At 39.3% G+C, this 20,588-nt stretch overlaps 2 protein-coding genes across 2 annotated transcripts in view; one reads left to right on the top strand and one right to left on the bottom strand.

Moving 5' to 3' along the window:
* CTNNA3 (catenin alpha 3) overlaps positions 1–20,588 on the bottom strand; it is a gene marked incomplete at its 3' end in the record, with an annotated part of 502,263 nt that overhangs the window by 255,829 nt on the left and 225,846 nt on the right. The window lies entirely within an intron of this gene.
* LRRTM3 (leucine rich repeat transmembrane neuronal 3) overlaps positions 17,902–20,588 on the top strand; it is a gene marked incomplete at both ends in the record, with an annotated part of 88,394 nt that continues 85,707 nt past the window's right edge. Inside the window, one exon of the mRNA XM_080621930.1 lies at positions 17,902–19,482. Coding sequence (XP_080478056.1) covers positions 17,902–19,482 — 1,581 coding nt within the window. The remainder of the gene's footprint in view (positions 19,483–20,588) is intronic.

Raw genomic sequence — 20,588 nt, 5'->3', positions numbered from 1 at the left:
CCATCCCTGGCAGTGTTCAAGGCCAGGCTGGATGGAGTCTTGGGTGACATGGTTTAGTGCGAGGTATCCCTGCCCATGGCAGAGGGGTTGGAACTAGATGATCTTAAGGTCCTTTCCAACCCTAACTGTTCTATGATTCTATGACTGGACTGGGGAAATATTAAATTTTTTTGCTCTACCCTCACTCTGTCAGTACTGTTTAAATCAACTCCAAAATGGAAAGCTCCAATCTTTCCCTAACTCCATCCATTTCCATACAGCTTCAGTAAACCATGAAACATTCATAAATGATGAAATGCCTCCTCAGTAAGACCAGTGATTTTCCTTGCCCCAAATCTTCCAAGACTTTGTTTTCTGAGCACATTTCTTAACACAATAATATATAACTTTAATACTCAGCACAACCCTACATTTGGCATATCCATTCTGAGCCCAGGCAAGACAGCTTGACAAATTCCCAACCTCAACCTTTATTGAAAATAACTGTGGAGTCCTTATGCTTCCATAGAATCAGTCAAACAATGGCTGCAGATACCTTTATCTGGATAAAAGACAAGCACATGTCAGTGCCACACAAAAAAAACCAAGATATGCAAAACTGGTCAGAAATTAGACCACATAGTTAAAGTGGCAATGGTTGTTGCTTTGTGTAGGTTTGTGAATGTGCGGTAGGGAAAAGCAGGGAGAAACATTACAGAAACAGACACAAAGTAAATTAAACTATCTAATCTCACCAGATCCCGGGACCGTAGAACCCAGGAAAAAACCTAAGAGAGTATGTTTTCTTGGGATGTGGCCCAGCTGAAAAAGACTTGAAACAGTACTGACAAGGCCTAACTCAACAGCTATTTGATTCTTGCTGTGTACCAGGAAACTGGAGTTAACAAGGAAGATAATCTTTGCCTCCAACATTTACTCTTCCTCCTAAGCAAAGCTATTGGCAGAACTGTAACATCTGTCCACCTCTCACATCAAAAGGGATACCAATACAGACATAAGCCCAAACACACAACTAACTAATATTTTAAGCACATTTAATAAAATTTCTATTTCTCTACATTCATATATGTTTAATCTAAATGAAGCATTTCTAAATTATCAGCATAAAATACTTCAAATAAGCTGAGGCAATTTTGTACTCCTTTCGAAAATCACCTCATGAAATAAACCCTGAAACCTTGATTTTCAACACAATTTGTGATTTAAAACCCCACAAACCTTGAAAACTGGTAAACAGTAGGAGTAAATTTCCCTGCCAATGTGTAATATACACAACACAAAATCTGATGTCAATTTACTAAAACAGCAGCTGCTAGGAAAAAAAAAATTAAAAACTAATTTCTATATGAAACACAATGCCATCTAAGCAGTCCAAAAGCACGTAAAGTGGGTCACAGCTGGTGCTCCCCTGGGTGAAGATATCAAAATAAAACAGCCAGATAGGGAAGAAGACATAAAGAAAATTCAGTGACTCGCTCTTTGCTTCAGTCACTAAAGAAAGCACTTAAGAACTGCTGTGTAACTATTGTCTTCAAACATGAAAAGTCTGAAGTAGGAGGAGGAAAAAATCCAAACATTTCCAAGGCTAAAAATCTAAGGACTAAAAACACAGGATCATAGTGATTTACTAACTATATTGCCCTTATTTACAAGAAAGATTTTCAAGACTTTAAAGAGGAGAGGTTTCAGGATTTTGAGGCGGGGAGAGCTATATTTTAGGTCTAGAGAGCTGTTCCCAGCATAGAGGAGGTAACAGTAAGGTAGGCTGACATACAACAGTGACCATCTGGACAGCAATATAAGATACTGTCTTACAGAGAGAACATTGGAAACATACCTTTACCTTATGAGATGGAAACCTGCATGGTCAACAGCCATCTATAAAATCAGGGGGGTTTCTTTGTTTTTAACAGATGAAATGGCAATAGTGAAGTTCCTCATGGTTAGAAAAGGTTTGAATCAATGAATAAAATTGATACCTTTTTATCTAGCTGCTGTATCTACTTGCTGAGCTTCAAGCATATTTTAATTTCCACTTTTATCTCTTGAACAGGAAATGGATCCCAAAGAGACTGCAAGAATGTCTAAGAACAACTTTTTTAGCAATCTGGAATTCATGGTAGTATCTTTTTTTTTTTTTTTTTTTTTTTTTTTTATCTGACCTGTTAAAAGGTTATAAATTAGCCATTAAACATAGACATTTTCTTAACAACCTCTTCTGAATTTCTTATTAAGTATCCTATCAAACTGGCAAGAATAATTATACACCATAGATAGAGACAAAGCTCTTAGATACAGCAGTAAATATAATGCTTTGCTTTCTTTTTGTAATAATCCCTATTTGGCTCACCTGAAACAAAAGGTCTGAGTCACAGGAAATGCAATACAGAGGAAAGTGCACTGAATTTTCATCACTGTTATGTAATCTTCAAAGACTCTCTGTGTTAAATTTTTCAACCAACATGCATGTTTCTACAATAACTTCAGTTCCTTTCCAGCTGTGTGCATAGGAGCTCTGCACTTTTAAACAGCTAAGGAAGAGAAGTGAAATTCACTTGAAACTTACACAAAACTTTGTCTATACCCTGCTTCAACCAAATGCTGTGAGCACAGGTTGACTATCTTCATAGATCATAGAATCATTTAGGTTGGAAAAAGACCTTTAAGATCGAGTCTAACCATCAACCTAGCACTGCCCAGTTCACCACTAAACCATGTCCCTAAGCACCATATCTGCACATTTTTTTAATAACTCCAGCAACAGTGACTCCACCACTTCCCTGAGGAGCCTGTCCCAAGGCTTGATGATCCTTTCAGTGAAGAAATTCTTCCTGCTATCCAACCTAAACCTCCCCTGGTGCAGCCTGAGGCTGTTTCCTCTTGTCCTATCGCTACTTACTTGGAAAAAGAGACTGACACCCACCTCACTACAATCTCCTTCCAAGCAGTTGTAGAGAGAAACAAGGTCTCCCCTCAGCCTCCTTTCCTCTGGGCTAAACAACTTCAGTTCCCTCAGCCTCTTCTCATAGGATTTTAGACCCTTCACCAGCTTTGTTGCCCTTTTTTGGACATGCTCCAGCACCTCAATGGGTTTTTTTTTTCATTTAGGGGCCCTAAATTGAAGACAGTGTTCCAGGTGGGGCTTCACCAGTGCCCAGTACAGGGAGACACTGACCTCCCTAGTCCTTCTGGCCACAGGATTTCTGATACAAGCCAGGATGCTGTTGGCTTTCTTGACCACATGAGTACACTGCTGGCTCATATTCAGCTGGATACTGATCAGCACCACCAGATCCTTTTCTGCTGGGCAGCTTTTCAGCCACTCCAAGCCTGTAGCATTGCATGGATGGTTGTGATCCAAGCACGGGACCCAGCACTGAGCCTTGCTGAACCTCACACAACTGTCCTTGGCTCATCCATCCAGGCAGCCTGTCCAGATCTCTCTGCAGAGCCTTCTCACCCTCAAGCACATCAAGTCTTTACTAAAGTCTAGATAGACAAAATCCACAGCCTTTCCCTCATCCACTAATCAGGTCACCTTGTCATAGAAGGTGATCACGTTAGTCAAATAGGACCTGCCTTTCATCAACCCATGTTCACTGGGTGTGATGATTGGTTGTCCTGTACATGCTGCATGGTGGCTCTCAAGGTGATCTGCTCCCTAGCCTTCACCAGCACCAAGGTCAGACTGACATGCCTATAGCTTCCCAGATCCTACTTCTGGCCTATCTTGTAGATGACCATCACATTTGCAAACTTCCAGTCAGCAGGGACCTCCCTGATTAGCTAGGACTGCTGATAAATGATTGAAAGTGGCCCACTGAGCACTTCTGCCAGTTCCCTCAGTACCCTCAGGTGGATCCCATCTAGCCCCTTAGACTTATGTCAGAAGCATTCATTATTGTGATTAAATGGGAATGTCAAGTATCTTGATAAAAGGATTATTGCATTTCCCTTGTATTATTTTCCAGAGCAATAACATTTTTCAACAATCTTCATAAATACCAAACAAAAATATTGTCTGCTATAGCAAAATTTCTGTATATAAATCTCATATGAATATTTATTTATTTGTGCATTAGAAAATGATTCAAATTATATCTTGATTAAAGGGAGTAGTGGGGAGAAGGAAAACAACTCAAATCATGCAAGAATGCCACTATCACCAGGCTGTAATGAACCTGTAAGCTTACAAATTGGTACCAGTACACTTGGATACACACACAGACTCTCAGAAACTACTCACTTCAGTGTAATGTGGATGAATCTGCATGACTTAAAACTGACCTTTAATTGTAGATCTAAGAAGGAGCTGAGAACAGTAAAACATGACGTCCTATATTCCCCTACTACTTAGCAAAAATGAACCTTGCAAACAAGAATTTTAGCCAGTACCTGAGGGACTTTTCATAAGGTGGTGAGAATCTGATTATCTCAGCCTCTTTCCCTGTGGAATACTAATCCTGAATAACTGGACACAAAAGCTCTCCTTTAGAATGTCAAATAAGTTATCTGCTTCAGTTTAACGTTAATTAAGATGCAAATTGAACACACAATGCTACAGCATAACTCCCTAACCCTAAATGAAGACATTCAATAGTACGAGGAATAGCTGCTCATAATAGAAGAACAATCTTCATGCCAGTATGTTTAGACTAAATGGAATATACTTCTTGCGGTAACCAGAGCCAAGCAAATTTAACTCTATGCTGTTTATATGGTTCTTGACTTATGAAGGCAGTCTCCATTTAACAGACAAATTCAAAGTGTTCTTCACATGAAATAATTCCCTTTCTTGGGGAAGGAAAGACAATGGAAGGCCCGTTCAGCTGACTACTGAATGCCAAAACCTATTCCATTACATAAGAGTACAGACAAAACTCGGGAGAGACAGCAGGACTTTTTAGTGTGTTCTTATTTATTAATTTTTTTTCAAATCCAGCAGCAACTCCTTTAGATTGTCTACTATAGATTCACTCCAAGACAACAGAATATTTCCATTTTGGATTTTATCAATCTTCTAAAATCACTGGCTACAGCACACACAAGTAAGTCTAACACATACTCAATTGGTCCTGTAAGAGTAATTACAGCTTAACTTAGAAAGGCATAAACGAAATTTTAATACAAAACATGATGGCTGAATCAACTTGAATATCAGGAGTAAAACTATCCAAAGAGTGACTCTACGCAAAGTATTTACTTCTGACCCTTGTTCTAATCATGTAGAGTACAAGTTAGAGACAAATAGAGACACAGTCATTAATTCCACAGGGAACAGAAATCAGCAAAACATACTCCCAGGAACTGTTATGTTAAATCATGAAGCTTATCACTAAGTTCCTAATAATGACCTCTGGCAGACATATCTAAAATATGTGCTGGAGGATACTGTTGTCCTGACATACACGTTCATACCTGACTCACTGATATGCCTATTCACTAGCACTCCTGAGAAGTGTTTAAATAGTATATCACTCCATATAATGATGAGCAAAACTCTCCATAATTTTTCAATTCTTTTTTGTTTGAGAACATGAGAAACTCCCTAATGATTTCACAAATGGTTTTATATGTGGTTCCTACCTTTCCTGAATGGTAACAATGGAAAGAATGTGAACTGAAACAAAGCAGATTCCTTTTCTATTGCTGACTGGTTTTGCATTAAACTGTGGTGAGTAAATTAAGCCACTACTGACATGTGATACCTTCAGCAAACATCTGACAGGGAAGTAGGATACAGTATCAAGCAAATTGTCCAGAAAGCAAAAGACAAATACTAGTGAAGGGTGGAAGAGGATGCAAACTTGTAAAGCACTGAAAGCTTTATTTTAAAATATATTCTAGGCACAGTGGGACATATAGGACTTCATGTATTTTTCCTGCAAGTGGCCTTGAGTAAAAAATGCCAGGTAAGTGGCAATGTAAGCAAAGAATACAAACACTTTGAAGTAGGACATAAAATAGCTATCAAGTACTTCCAGTAGTTGTAAAAAGAAGAGCAACAGAAGAAAGGTCACTGGCATATGTATTAAATTATATGCAGAACATTCAAGAGGCTAATTTTGCCAGACTTAAAAGGGTCAGCAATTCCTCCCATAAGCTTTGGATGAAACTTGTTGTACTAGTTCATGATATGATACGGGATTAAATATTCTAAAACAGAGAGAAAAACATACACCAATGGAGAATCCTCTCTCACTGTGAAATTGAGCAAACGAACTACATTCATTACGTGATAATTAATACTGCCATCAGTTAAGACATTTGACTGTAAAAAAACTGTGCTACAATGAGTAAGAACTCTCTTTCTCAGTGTCCCTGATCTAATTTACAACAACTTTTTCTAAGCAGAAAATCCAAGCTAGAAGTTTATCAGTACTGTGCTAATTCCCACTATGTCAGTAATGGGCAATGACAGGAGTAGGCTTCCAGTTCTCACTAAAGGTACAATAACTGTTACAAACCGATTGGACTTTGTACCCAGATACAAATAACCAGAGTAGTAACTGTTACTAGAAACCTTTTCTAAATCTGGCTTTAGATAAAACTTTTTTTAAAATCAAAATAAAGTAGCTTTGCAAAATCAACTCTTGCAGTTAAACTGTTACAGAGCCTGGCATATTCACTCCTATGTTCCTCTTGTGATTCTGTGTGTAAGGAAGGGTGGACTGTTAAATCCTGGTACTTATGTGAACATATGAATTATCAACTTCTTTAAAATCTTAATCTTTGATCAGCAAGTATCTGATACAAAATACCATGCTATTTATGCAAGGAGGAAATACATACAAGGACACTTAGAGCTTTCGGAGATTCTCTCATACACTGGTATACACCTAGACTTTTATCCATTTTCCCTATTCTAACAGTATATTTCTACTTGACTAATTCACACAGAGAAGAACATTGAAAATGCTGTATCAGATAACAGAACTAGGTCTCTTCCAGCTTTCTGTCTCACAGTGACAAGTACTAAGTATTTTAAAGGAAAATGCAAAGATCTTCATAAGAAACAGCTCTTATTCAGTACTATGGCCATACAGTCCTTTTTTTTTCTTTTCCCCCTAAAAACCGTTAGTTACTTTTTGGCTTTTACATTGAAACATGAGACTTTTATGTCTTTTAGCTTTCATTATGTGAATTTTTTATGCAGGCAAACAGCACCAAGGCACATCACCTTAGAAAGAATTGCACAGAAATTGCATTGTGGGGTTCAATTACCACAGTGTACTATACTATACAGGTGAAATTATGCATACAGATTAAAAAAAAAGTTTTTTTTAAAAAAATTAAAGGTATATTTGGCTTCCCCTGAAAAGTTCTTTGCTACTTTTTCTAGGAATTTCAAATAAAACAACATTTTGAGATCACTATATTCATAGTTGTTCTGTGTATCAGATTTTTACATAGTTATCTTAAGATTAGGGTCCCTTTCAATCTTACATTGCTATAATAAAGCACATTCCTTTTCTACAAGCTTACAGTCTTACAAAGTAACATGGGAAACTGCTCAACATACAGCACTAGAAATTCCCACAAGAAGTATTTTTGTTGTGTTAATTATACTGGTACACGACTATTAATGCTCTGGATTTCAGTCAATCTGTCCAAATGACAAGCAAGTGATGACACAAACATATGCTGTAAGATCAAATCAGCAAGTCACATGATTTACATGTTCTCTCTATTAGACAGAAGATTTTCTGTCATATATTTATGACAAAAGAGGTGGCTTGTCAGAACAAGTGGATGGAGATGTGGCTGCTTCCTGTGTCTGAGGCAAAATGTTTGGTTTTGAAACAGCTCATATTTACAAGACCTTACTGTTTTCTCCCAATTCCTGTTACCATTTAGAGACACAGAAATGAAGCTGTTGACTCACTCAGGTTCAGCTCTTCAATGTCTCCACTATGTGGGCTGACCAGAGTCTCTACTTGGTTATCAACTGGCAGCACTTCTTGCTTTCTAACCTTTTCTGTATGCAGCTAAGCTATAAGAGAGAAAGGTGGTTTTAAGCTTCTTACCTACTTAAGAGACAGAGAATACTGGATAGAAGAATTTACAAAATAAAAAAAAAAAACCAAAACCAAACCAAACAAACCCCTATCTGACTGTTGTTGCAAGAAAGAGAAGAAAGAGTGAATGCTCCAGTTCTTTTCATGTCAGCTTCCTCTCTTCCTCCCTGTGCCTGCGGCACTCTTCAACATTTTGGTCAATCAGAAATTAACATTTTGCAGACATTTATTGTTTTATACTGCGACATAGCAGACAAATGCCACGTATAATATTTGAGTCCCTCTGAGTTGGTTTTGTCATTTGTTTGCTGTCCTGTTCACTGGATAAAAGACACTTAGTTTTAATAAACAGTAGTGTGTACTCTCACAGAAACAAAAATAGATCTGCTGTAACCAAGGTTTTTGTTCTGAAATTACTTATATTGGAGTCCGTTGCATTTCTGCAAAACATTTAAATATGCTGGGATTCGGGTGCATGTTTGTTTTTTTATTTAATCACATTTAATTTAGGACAATTTTCTTTGGTAGGCATGGCCTGAAAAGATGAGCTAATATGTCATTTAAATCACGTATGTTTTTTTCAGAGCTCTGTTTGCCAGACACACCAACGGGAAAAGAATAAGAAGGACGGCAAATACAGAATAGAATAGCCAAAATGGACCTGCAACATTCCAAATTTTGTTTTGTTTTTTTTTTAAACCAGAAAGTTGTAGTCCATCATTACTGGGCATGGACGAGAGACCTCTGTGATGAAGTAGAAGCAGGTTACAGTTCGGGTAACTAACCAAGACTGTCAGTATAATTAAGATTCTAAACTTTCTCAGGAGCAGCAGCTACTAAAGCTGGAATATCTAAAAACTGCTGTAGCTTGCCTTAATTAAAAAAGACTTCATCGAATTATTGAAAGCTAAAAAAAACCCTGAACCTTTTGATGAAAAAGAGCACAAACATGTATTTTTTTGCAGGCAAATGCCAGAAAACAGAATTAGGCTGAAGCCAGGGAAGGAAGTGACTAAACACACAACTGTAACCATTTGGAATAAATCATTTTTATGCTAGTCACAGTGTGAATGAACATAATTATATGCTTCTTAACTTTGTTCATGTTTTTCTCTTTCAGTTGCAAATCTGCTCAACTGTCATGTTTAGTTTTCTCTTCAAAATGTTACTAATGCTGTATAATAACACATCACTTCACCTGTCTTTGGATTTGAAATCACAGTCTCAGAATACCACACTTGAGTCCAAGTATGAGTCCTAATTGAGGTAAGCTAGAATGTGGTTTTCCCTGTAGAGCTGTTCATGCATAAGCAAGTGAAAGGAGAAAATGGAATTATTTAAGAATATTTCAACAAGTCAAACGAAATCAAACTATTCTGCATTCTTTACTTGCTTACACCTGTATTACTGTTTGCACTGAAGAGCAGTAAGACTAGGGAGTACAAGAACAATTGTCTTATCTACTAATGTAAGTCTGATCCTAAGAAATGCTGTGTATATATACATTTTATTTCAACTAGCTGAAAAATGTTAGCCACCTGTCACAAATTTTATATGGAAAATTACAGGCAGTATTCAGAAGATTCCAAAACAGTTTTCAAAATGGTACTCTTGTAAGATAAAAAAAAGGTCCTGCAGTGAACAGAAGTTGACAAGCTTTATTAATCAAAGATTTAAGATAATTTTGCATTTTGAAAAAAAAAGCCTGTTTTCCTGCATTTCACAATGATATTGGCCTCACATGGAACTTTGCTATTTCATCATTCTAGATCAAAAAAAGTGCATCAAAATAAATTATACCAATAGCAAGTAATAAGAGCAACAACAGATACGGAATAACTTGTGTTGAAAGTCCAAAAACTAATCATAGAATCATAGAATCATAGAATAGTTAGGGTTGGAAAGGACCTTGAGATCATCTAGTTCCAACCCTCTTGCCATGGGCAGGGACACCCCACACTAAACCATGCCACCCAAGGCCTCATCCAACCTGGCCTTGAACACCGCCAAGGATGGAGCATTCACAACCTCCCTGGGCAACCCATTCCAGTGCCTCACCACCCTAACAGTAAAGAATTTCTTCCTTAGATCCAATCTAAACTTCCTCTGTTTCAGTTTGAACCCATTACCCCTTGTCCTGTCACTACAGTCCCTGATGAAGAGTCCATCCCCAGCATCCTTGTAGGCCCCCTTCAGATACTGGAAGGCTGCTATGAGGTCTCCACGCAGCCTTCTCTTCTCCAGGCTGAACAGCCCCAACTTTCTCAGCCTGTCTCCATACGGGAGGTGCTCCAGTCCCCTGATCATCCTTGTGGCCCTCCTCTGGACTTGTTCCAACACTTCCATGTCCTTTTTATGTTGAGGACACCAGAACTGCACACAATACTCCAAGTGAGGTCTCACGAGAGCAGAGTAAGATGGCTTAAGATGGAAAAGACACGTTTGAAAGTAACCAGTGTCAGACAAAAAGCAAAGCAAGTCATCTATTATGCTGATCAACTTATAGGATAATTAAATGTCACTATCCCTTCTCTCATAAGCGGAGATACTAAGACCAAAAGATAATTACAGTAAAAGCTGAAATTTGGAAAGCACGTTATAAGATTTTTAATATCTTTTGATATGATGTGGATGTCATGACTTGCCTATAATGAAAGTTCTTGCCAGTTGCATCCCTCTAGCAGTCAAAGAGGCACAGCAGACAATAGATATTCCCATGCTGACCTGAACTCTACAGCTTCAGCATATGGTGAGATACCAAGGCAGTTCAATTTGGAAAAACAAGGAGCAATTAATGAAATGCATAATACGGAATGTCTGAAATTCCTAAGAACACGTGTGAACATGCACTGTACAGCTGAGCAACTGATAAATATTTGTTCCTCAGATATACATATAGGTATTTGTTCCTCAATATATGTAGGGTAGCAGATAACAAGGAGAAGCTTTAGGCAAAGGCATGAAGGCAGAGAGAACAGCTGAGAAGGAAAGGCTAGCCCTGAGGTTTTTAACTACACATCAACATTGAAGACTGCAAAGGTCTAGGATTTGGTGGAAAATAAAACACTGTCAAAATGGCCATATTACTGACACTACTACCACTTCATTAGTCCTCAGTCAAATGTTCCTGTTCTTACCAATAGGACAGGACATGCTCAGAACATCCTCCTTTCCCTCTGGCCAGAATGGACACTGTCAGGATCATTTTTATATGCAACATTATCTACCCTGGGACAGCTTAAAGACCTCTGTGACCTAACCACAATGTACAGATTTAAACAATACTGTACAGCTGGAAAAGCTTCTTTATTCAACAGTGTGTAACTGTGCATGAGGAAAGCAATAGCCTGTGTTGCCCTGTGAAGAAGCACAGCAGTGAGGAAATCCTCCGGGTATACAGAAACTGACAGATGTGTCCCTGATGTCCTCTACAAGCAATCGGATGTTAAGGAGTTTACTGACTCCAAAAAAGGGGGCACGGCTCCTATTCAGCTTCAGATGTTCCTTCATCTTATCGCAGAATTCGTAACATGGGATCCTTTCAGAGGCCAGGGGAAGCCTTGCAAAGCTAACTGCTCCTAGCAGGAGAGCAAGGGGATATTTTCACTTATCCATCTACCACTTTACCACCATGGCCCTTTAGGTCAGTACAGACAAACCGCTGGGATAAGACCCTCCCTACTCTTAGTCCTCTTTCCCTGTTTCTTCAGAGCATTTTCTGTTGCCTCAATTTCCCTTGCCTGCATGTTCCTTGAATCTGGCTTTCCCACACTTCCTTTATATCTGCCTTTAGCCAATCCTGCATCCTGAGTTTCCTCTCTGTCTTCCCACGCTCTGATATTTACACTGGGACTTACACTCCCCCAGCTCTAATCTGATCCTCATGGAACAGCAGGTTCATTTAATCACTGGCTCAAAAATTGTAAACACATTTTATTAGACTTATCTACTCTTAATGATACAGTAACACACTACAGTACCATTTAGAACAAACTACTATTGCTAACCCAACTGACTCCTAGTTTCTTTATAGTGAAATAAAGTCAAGGGAAAGACATGTGTTGTCACTTCATAAACCAAAAAGAACACAGCGCAGCACTTGTTAACTATGGTTCTCCAAAGGATCATGCAATTACACACATAAAGGCACTCCTAGACCCAGGAGCTCTATCCGTGAACAGAAAAATGCTGTATCCAGAAGTCAAAATTCTGAAGTTTGTGTGCTAAGAACATAATGCAGTGTGGCTAGAAAGATCATACTGCTTTTCTGAATAGATTTCTTATGGGAGTAACAGAAATGGAAATATTTTTTTCTTTATTATTTCTTTTTTTTTTTTTTTTTTTTTTTTTTTTTTTTTTTTTTTTTTTGGGGGTACAGTATCATTGAACAAGAACTGCATTTTAAAGAGTAAGCATGAAATGTCCTCAGGAAGGCTGATGAGAAGCAAGTGACAGAACAAGAGAAGGTTTTGAATGCTGATTTACATGAATTCCCACCAGCATCTCCTAACTGCTGGTTCCTTAGGCTTTGGGAAGTTTATATCTCTTCCCTGCACTCCTCATCCCCATTCTACTGGAGCCTGATCATTATGTCACTCCCCTTTTTCAAATGTACTTAGCAAACAGATGTACCTGGTCATTAGAGGTGCTTTCTCATAACCCTAAAAATGGCAAGATTTGCTGTTTCCCCTTTCTTCTTCAAAATGTTTAAATTCCAAACTAGCTCTGTGGAGGAACAGGCTTTCACAGTGTATGTCATCTTTTGATTCACTTTCTACTATTCCAGCTGTAGTTCATGTTAAGCTTTCCATAGGGAAGTTGCATCTAAGTACAGACACCACAGCCACAATAAATGAAAAAAGAAAATATACTAGAATTTATCTATATAAGCAAAACCAAAATCAATCATGAAACTAAATTAAAGCAAATTACTACAAAATCAGGTAATAGTGAAATCCATCTAGAACAATTTCCAGGCAGAAAACCTATTGAAAGTTTAGTAACAAGAGGAAAATCTAGGCCATCACTACCTTGGGATAGTGCTTCATTTCCAAACAATTTTGACTTTTATTTGTCTGTCATTCTGTCACGGTTTAAGCCCAGGCCGTACATCAGAACCACGCAGTCCACTTCCCCCCCGACCCTTTCCTCCCCCTCCTGGAGGGACAGGGAGGAGAATCGAAAGAATGCAACTCCCACGGGTTGAGATAAGAACAGTTTAATAACTAAGGTATAACACAAATCACTACTGCTACCACCAATAATAATGATAAAGGAAATAACAAGGGAAGAGAATACAACCACTAACCAACCGGTACTTCGCCCTCCACCCGGCAGCATTCTAGCCCTTCCGGGCACTCTCAGTTCTACATCCTGGGCATGACGTGCTGTGGTATGGAATACCTCTTTGGCTAGTTTGGGTCAGGTGCCCTGTCTCTGCTTCCTCCCGGCTTCCCCTTCTCCCTGCCAGAGTATGAGACTCACAAAGTCCTTGGTCAAGGTAAACATTCTGACCAGCAACTGAAAACATCGGCTTTATCAGTATTATTCCCAGGCCGAAAGTCAAAACCACAGCACTGCACCAGCTACTAAGAAGAAGAAAAACTGACTGCTGCTGCTGAACCCAGGACACATTCTAATAAAGAAAACAGTGTATTCATCACAGGCTCCACCCAACACACCCTTTTTCACCTGCATAAATGTTAAGACATATTTAGGTACACATTTCTCAAAGTATTTTCTGATCTATGCCATTTTCCCTCTCTATGAAATCCCAAAAAAACAAGTTGGAATGATCATGGAGGTGTACAACTCAAAACTAATAAGCTTCACAGGTTCTGTGGCACCTCAATTTATGTCTAAGGCTGAAATCCCAAACTATAAACTGTGTGCAAGAATACATATGAACTCATGTCGTGGTTTAAGCCAGTCGTCAAGTTAGCCACACAGTTCCTACTCCCGCCCCCCCCCCCCCCCAAAGGGATGGGGAGGAGAATCGAAATAATGTAACTCCCACGGGTTGAGATAAGAACAGTCCAGTAACTAAGGTATAACACAAATCACTACTGCTACCACCAATAATAATAATGATAAGAGAAATAACAAGGGAAGAGAATACGATACCACCCTCCGAAAATGAGCCCGACAGAGAGAGAATGTGCCCTTCTGGGAAACTCCCAGTTACATCCCCAGGCATGACGTGCTGTGGTACGGAATACCTCTTTGGCTAGTTTGGGTCAGGTGTCCTGTCTCTGCTTCCTCCTGGCTTCTCCTCCTCCCTGGCAGAGCATGAGACTCACAAAGTCCTTGGTCAGGGTAAACATTCTGACCAGCAACTGAAAACATCGGCTTTATCAGTATTATTCCCAGGCCGAAAGTCAAAACCACAGCACTGCACCAGCTACTAAGGAGAAAAACTGACTGCTGCTGCTGAACCCAGGACAACTCACATGGAGTAGAGTTACATTCACACCAAGCCTTCAACAGTGCATTTTAGGCATTCAGGAATTGTAGTATTACTTCTAATGAAAACTAGCTTATCTATAAGAGATGTTAACTACTTTGGCCTCAATTTCATTCTTCCTGGTTACATGAGTTACATGGTAATGCAAAGGGGTTGCACAGTTATATAAGGTGGCGTTGATACATAGTAAAGATTAAACAACCTACAAAAGTTATCTAAAACACAGCTTTAACATAATTTCTATTTTTCATAGTTTATAATATGGTTGGACTAGTCTGAAATTTTGTATGAAATGTTTCCTACTGGGCACAGCTTTATTTCCACAATTTGAAAAGAATCCATTCAGCTGTACGAAGATACAGAAATGAAATTTTCAAAACCTGTTTATCAGACACTGGCACTTTTCCTGCTTGTGTAATTCAAAAAGTATCTCAGTAAAGAAAATTCAATTTGGCAATCCATTAACATAAATTTGATGCTCTCTCTGTTCATCTCTTGATGTCTCGTCCCTTTCAGAAAAATGAAAATAACTCATGGTAAAAAAGTGGCTGTTCCCTCTTATTTGTCCAGTATTATATTGGCAATTATTAAAACCCTGGAAGAGCTGCCGAAGCTCTGCTCACTCATGGTGGCAGAGAAGTTACTTGTTAACTCCACATGAAGATGGAGGAGGGAGAGGAAACAAAAGAGGAAAATTCAGAGACTTGACAAAGTTGGGCAGAAGGCACAGAATGAGCTGGTATACTGAGTAGCACCAACTCTTAAGAAAAAAGAATTTGGATGTTATCTGAAGCTTTACATGCTGTGTTTGAACCAGATAAAGATGCAGACCTAGTTTCATGCCATCTAAGTTTAGGAACCTAATTGAGCCATGTCAATAAACAGTTTACTTCTTACAGGCACCTCTACTATCAACAGAGGAAGAGCAGCAGTTCTAAGAGGCAAATTGGGTTACCAAAGGTCTGAATTGTCTTCTGAAACTGTCATTCCTGATCCATCGAATCCAGAGAGATCCCAAAGCCTACAACAAGTGCACCAGGACTGACATGTAACACTGCTGTCAGCAGAACAGCTCTCCAGACTATTGCAGTTCCCAGTGCAGTCTGCAGTTTGTTGTTGGCTCCTCAACCCTACAGATAGATCTAAGGGCCAGAAACAAGCTGTGGTAGAGAATGAGAGATGGTGACAATGACAGAGATTAATGGAGTTAACCCTTTTGATCTCCACAGATCTGACCCAAAGGAAAGAATTTTCACAGGATGTGCCTTGACGCAGGTATGTATTTCTGACTCACATGAAAGATGTTTACAGCTGTTAGCCAGGGGTGACAGTGCTCCTAATTTAGGCACCATGGATAGGTGCATTAATACTAGTGGGATTACTCTGAGCCTGAAGTCATTCACAGACTAAGTAAGTACCAAGCAATGTTGGCATTTTAATGTGTGGAAAATTTCGGGTTTCACCTCATTTTAAGTTCTATGCTCACAGCAGTGAATAGTAGGGGAAAAGTCAAAGCACATTACTCCAAGGGGTAAGGATTCTGCCTCAGAAAGGAAAAGCAGTTCTCAGAGCTGTCTGGTTGCATTTGAGGGACTGTAATCTGTACTCCTCTTCTAACGAGCAGCATACTTCTCTTCAGGCTCTAGACTATTCTTGCACAATAAAGAGTCATGATTTTATATTTCCCCACCATCATCTCTGATCACATATTTCTTGGTGAAGGAGGACTGCCAGCATGGTGCATTTGCTGTAATGCCATCTTACCTTTGCTCTACACAGACAAAAGGATGTGTCCTTTCTCTACTATGTGCAGGAAAGAAGGGAGGAATAAGGAAAGAGAAGGCAGCTCTTTACGTGTCACACATCTGAAAAAACCCTCTGCATATTGTACCTTCACAAAAAATCCTGTACACATCATAAGTTACAGTAAATGCAATTCACCTGATTAAGGTACTACACCAAGCTGCTTAGTCCCTACATTGTAAGGGTTACAGAAGGCTGTGTTTGAAGTGTTAGTGCTGTGGAACAAAGTGACAGCAAGTTGGAAAATAAATGAGCACAATATCCTCCTGGCACTGTGCCTTTTAACAGAGAAGAAAAAAGAAAAAGGCAAAATGTCAGCTCCAAAACATTTTTCATGTTGTAAAATATAGTGTCCCCACAGAAACACTTGATAAGAGACATACTGAGAGGGCTGATACTTCACTAAAAAATAGTGAATTATTGCAAAAAGGTCATGTAGATACATCAAATGCAGTAAGGAAAAAAAGAAAAAAATCCACAACAACCCCTATGAGTGAAAATTTCTATCTATGTTCTACCAATGTCATGTTAGCCCTTCAGACAAAAGTCTTGGCAGTGCATGCTGAGCTGTTAAGTTCAAAGATGCAAACCAGCTTTCATAAACAGCAGAAGAGACTAAGAGGATTTGGATCTTCCAGCACACCTCGCTAGTTTACATCGATGCTGCCCATTCTGCTTCTATTAGTCACTGTGAACAGTCACTCTTCCCAGCAGAGCTTACTCATTTGCAGGATAAAAGGAAGGCATTTCTGCACATGCCCATAATACTCTTCACCACTGGGGGCAGCTTTACATAAGACTGCATTCACCGAAACCAAAGCAACAGTCGGACGGAGCTTTCAGAATGACAGTATGCAGAAGTGAGCAGGGCTTGTTTGTTGTGCGGGCTTATTCAACCTTCTATGCTACAAAGCAGCTTCCTAGCTGGACCGGGTACTAAGTAAGGGAACTGCTGTTCTATGGAATACAGATGTGTGAATTCAGATAGCTAAATGGTGCTTGGAGGAATTTAACATGCTTTCCTTTAAAATGATATTTTAAAAGCCAGGTTCTTAACTAAAGATGCAAAAACGTAATATCCATGAAGATCCTATTACCTAGGAAGAATCTGACATTTTGCTGCGAATGCTGTGTTGGGATTGATTTATTCTTGGAGTATTCTACATGGCTGGCAAAGAATAATGTTCCAAAATCGGTCCATCTCCCAAGGGGTCCAATTTTTCTTCCCGAGTGTCAGCGAGCCCTGACTCACTACAGTGCAGCTGACAGGGGCTGCCATGCTTGTGGCACACTAAGCAAAAAACAAAAGACCTAAGGACGACCTTTGAACAACACAAAGGATGGGTATGTTTTTCATGTTATTTTTTTAATGTAGAGTTAATAGTCACTGCATAGCCTGTGCTTAAATTACTCCATAGACTTACCTTGATATGCTTTATTATTACAGTTAAATTGATTAGGGATTACATCTTTTACCCAGATGTTTTTCAGTATTTCTATAAAGGTATTCTTTAAAAAAAAAATCTGAGTAAAGAAAACAGTGTGAAAAGTAGTTGAGTCGAGCTAGGGATTTTTAAATGATTGTTGAAATAAAAGATTTTAGCATGATTGAAAGAAATGACTGATGTGTGGGGGGATAACTTTTCTAAGTTGTTTTTATTTCCAGGTTTCAATGTAATTAGGCTACTGAGCGGATCAGCTGTAGCTCTGGTAATAGCCCCTACTGTATTACTGACAATGCTTTCTTCTGCTGAACGAGGATGCCCTAAGGGCTGTAGGTGTGAAGGCAAAATGGTATATTGTGAATCTCAGAAATTGCAGGAGATTCCCTCAAGTATATCTGCTGGTTGTTTAGGTTTGTCCCTTCGATATAACATCCTCCAAAAACTAAAATACAATCAATTTAAAGGTCTTAATCAACTCACCTGGCTCTATTTAGACCATAACCACATCAGCAATATTGACGAAAATGCTTTCAGTGGAATACGCAGACTAAAAGAGTTGATCTTGAGTTCCAACAGAATCTCCTATTTTCTTAATAATACCTTCAGACCTGTGTCAAATCTCCGGAATTTGGATCTGTCATACAATCAGCTGCAGTCTCTGGGATCTGAACAGTTCAGGGGCTTAAGGAAGCTGCTGAGTTTACATTTGCGGTCCAATTCCCTAAGAACCATCCCTGTTCGAATATTTCAAGATTGTAGAAACCTTGAACTGTTGGACCTGGGTTATAATCGCATCAGAAGTTTAGCAAGGAATGTCTTTGCAGGCATGATCAGACTGAAAGAGCTGCATCTGGAGCACAATCAATTTTCTAAGCTCAACCTGGCACTTTTTCCAAGGCTAGTCAGCCTTCAAAACCTTTATTTACAGTGGAATAAAATCAGTGTGATAGGACAAACTATGTCCTGGACCTGGAGCTCATTACAAAGACTTGATTTATCTGGCAATGAAATAGAAGCTTTCAGTGGACCTAGTGTTTTTCAGTGTGTGCCCAATTTACAGCGCCTCAACCTGGATTCAAACAAGCTCACATTTATTGGTCAAGAAATTTTGGATTCTTGGATATCTCTCAATGACATCAGCCTTTCTGGGAATATATGGGAATGCAGCAGAAACATTTGCTCCCTGGTAAACTGGCTTAAAAGTTTTAAAGGGCTGAGGGAAAATACAATTATTTGTGCCAGCCCCAAAGAGCTGCAAGGGGTGAATGTTATTGATGCAGTGAAAAACTATAGCATCTGTGGCAAAAGTACTACAGAAAGGTTTGAACTAGCACGAGCTCTCCCAAAGCCAACGTTTAAACCAAAACTCACCAGGCCTAAACATGACAGCAAGCCCCCTCTGCCCCCAACTATTGGAGCCACTGAATCCAGCTCTGAACCTGCGCATGACACAGAACATATCTCCTTCCATAAAATCATAGCAGGCAGCGTAGCCCTTTTCTTGTCTGTGCTTGTGATCCTGCTGGTAATTTATGTGTCATGGAAGCGTTACCCAGCCAGTATGAAGCAGCTGCAGCAGCGCTCCCTCATGAGAAGGCACAGGAAAAAGAAAAGACAGTCACTGAAGCAAATGACTCCAAGCACACAGGAATTTTATGTAGATTACAAACCTACCAACACTGAAACCAGTGAGATGCTGCTGAACGGAACAGGACCCTGCACGTATAACAAATCAGGCTCCAGGGAATGTGAGGTATGAACCATTGTGATAAAAGAGCTTTTAAAAGCTGGGGAATAGTGGTGCTTTATTGAACTCTAGGGACTATAAAGGGAACGTTTTTCTCACTTTTCTGGCACAGCTCTTCCATGTCTCTCTTTTGTACATTCATAATACTGGTCATTTTACTCCCATACATAATCAACTCATTGAAATTTAAATACCGCAATCAATGTGAAGCCTGAGCTCTGGTTTAATACAATACCTATTGTACAAACCCTCTCCTGATTTCATTAAAGTCTCTCTTGTTTTTAAATAGAAAACTTATTTCGTAAGTAATCCACTGCACCTGCAGCGACTGTGCCTCTATGTAGGGGGAAAAATTACAACAAGGGGGGGGTGGTGATCAAGCTCAGTCATCCCCCTTTCCCACCTCCCTCCCCACGCACACACCTAACCCCAGCCTTTGCTCTGAAACTCACTTTTTGAACCAAGACCAAACTAAACACCCAGGTACTGTAGCGTCATATGAATACTGAGTTGTCTGAGGAAAGAGACAGTGCAGGAGCAGCTCTGAAAAAATGTCCTATTTCTGCCCAACACAAGCTGTAACAAAAAGCCAGTGGGGAGTTAAAGCACTGTCTTAGGATATGAGGTATCACATCAAAAGCAAAGCAGAGGGAAGCCTAGACTTAATAAACATTTTAAAATAAAAATAACTGCATTATAATGCAGTGTTTTTAGGGCCGATAACAATTAATTGAAACCTGTTTACGCGACTTCATATAAAAGGTGCCAGTGTTTATCCCCTACATCCAGTTGCCTTTCAGAAAGCAGTCAAAAGGCATTCATTAAGTGAGGAGTAGAAATTCCTTACTGATGCAATTAGAGGAACTCAAATGTGCAGCAGCAAAAGCAAGACCACTTCCTGCACACATTTGTTTCAGTGCTCATTAGAAATTCTCTTTTCAAAGACTGTCAAAGACAGCTGAGGAAACCATTAAATCTGTCATTTTCTTCTATTTCTTTTTATTTGCTGGGCTGAGCTTTTTAGGGTTTTGTCATGTGCTTTGCACACTGTCCCTCTAATAACTAAATAAAGCTTCATTACGTACAAAGCCAAACAGTGTACATTTTAGAAA

The sequence above is a fragment of the Psittacula echo genome (genome assembly GCF_963264785.1).
Source record: "Psittacula echo genome assembly, chromosome: 6".
NCBI lineage: Eukaryota > Metazoa > Chordata > Aves > Psittaciformes > Psittacidae > Psittacula > Psittacula echo.
Note: the sequence above shows the minus strand (reverse complement) of the source record. Positions and strands in the feature narration are given on the sequence as shown.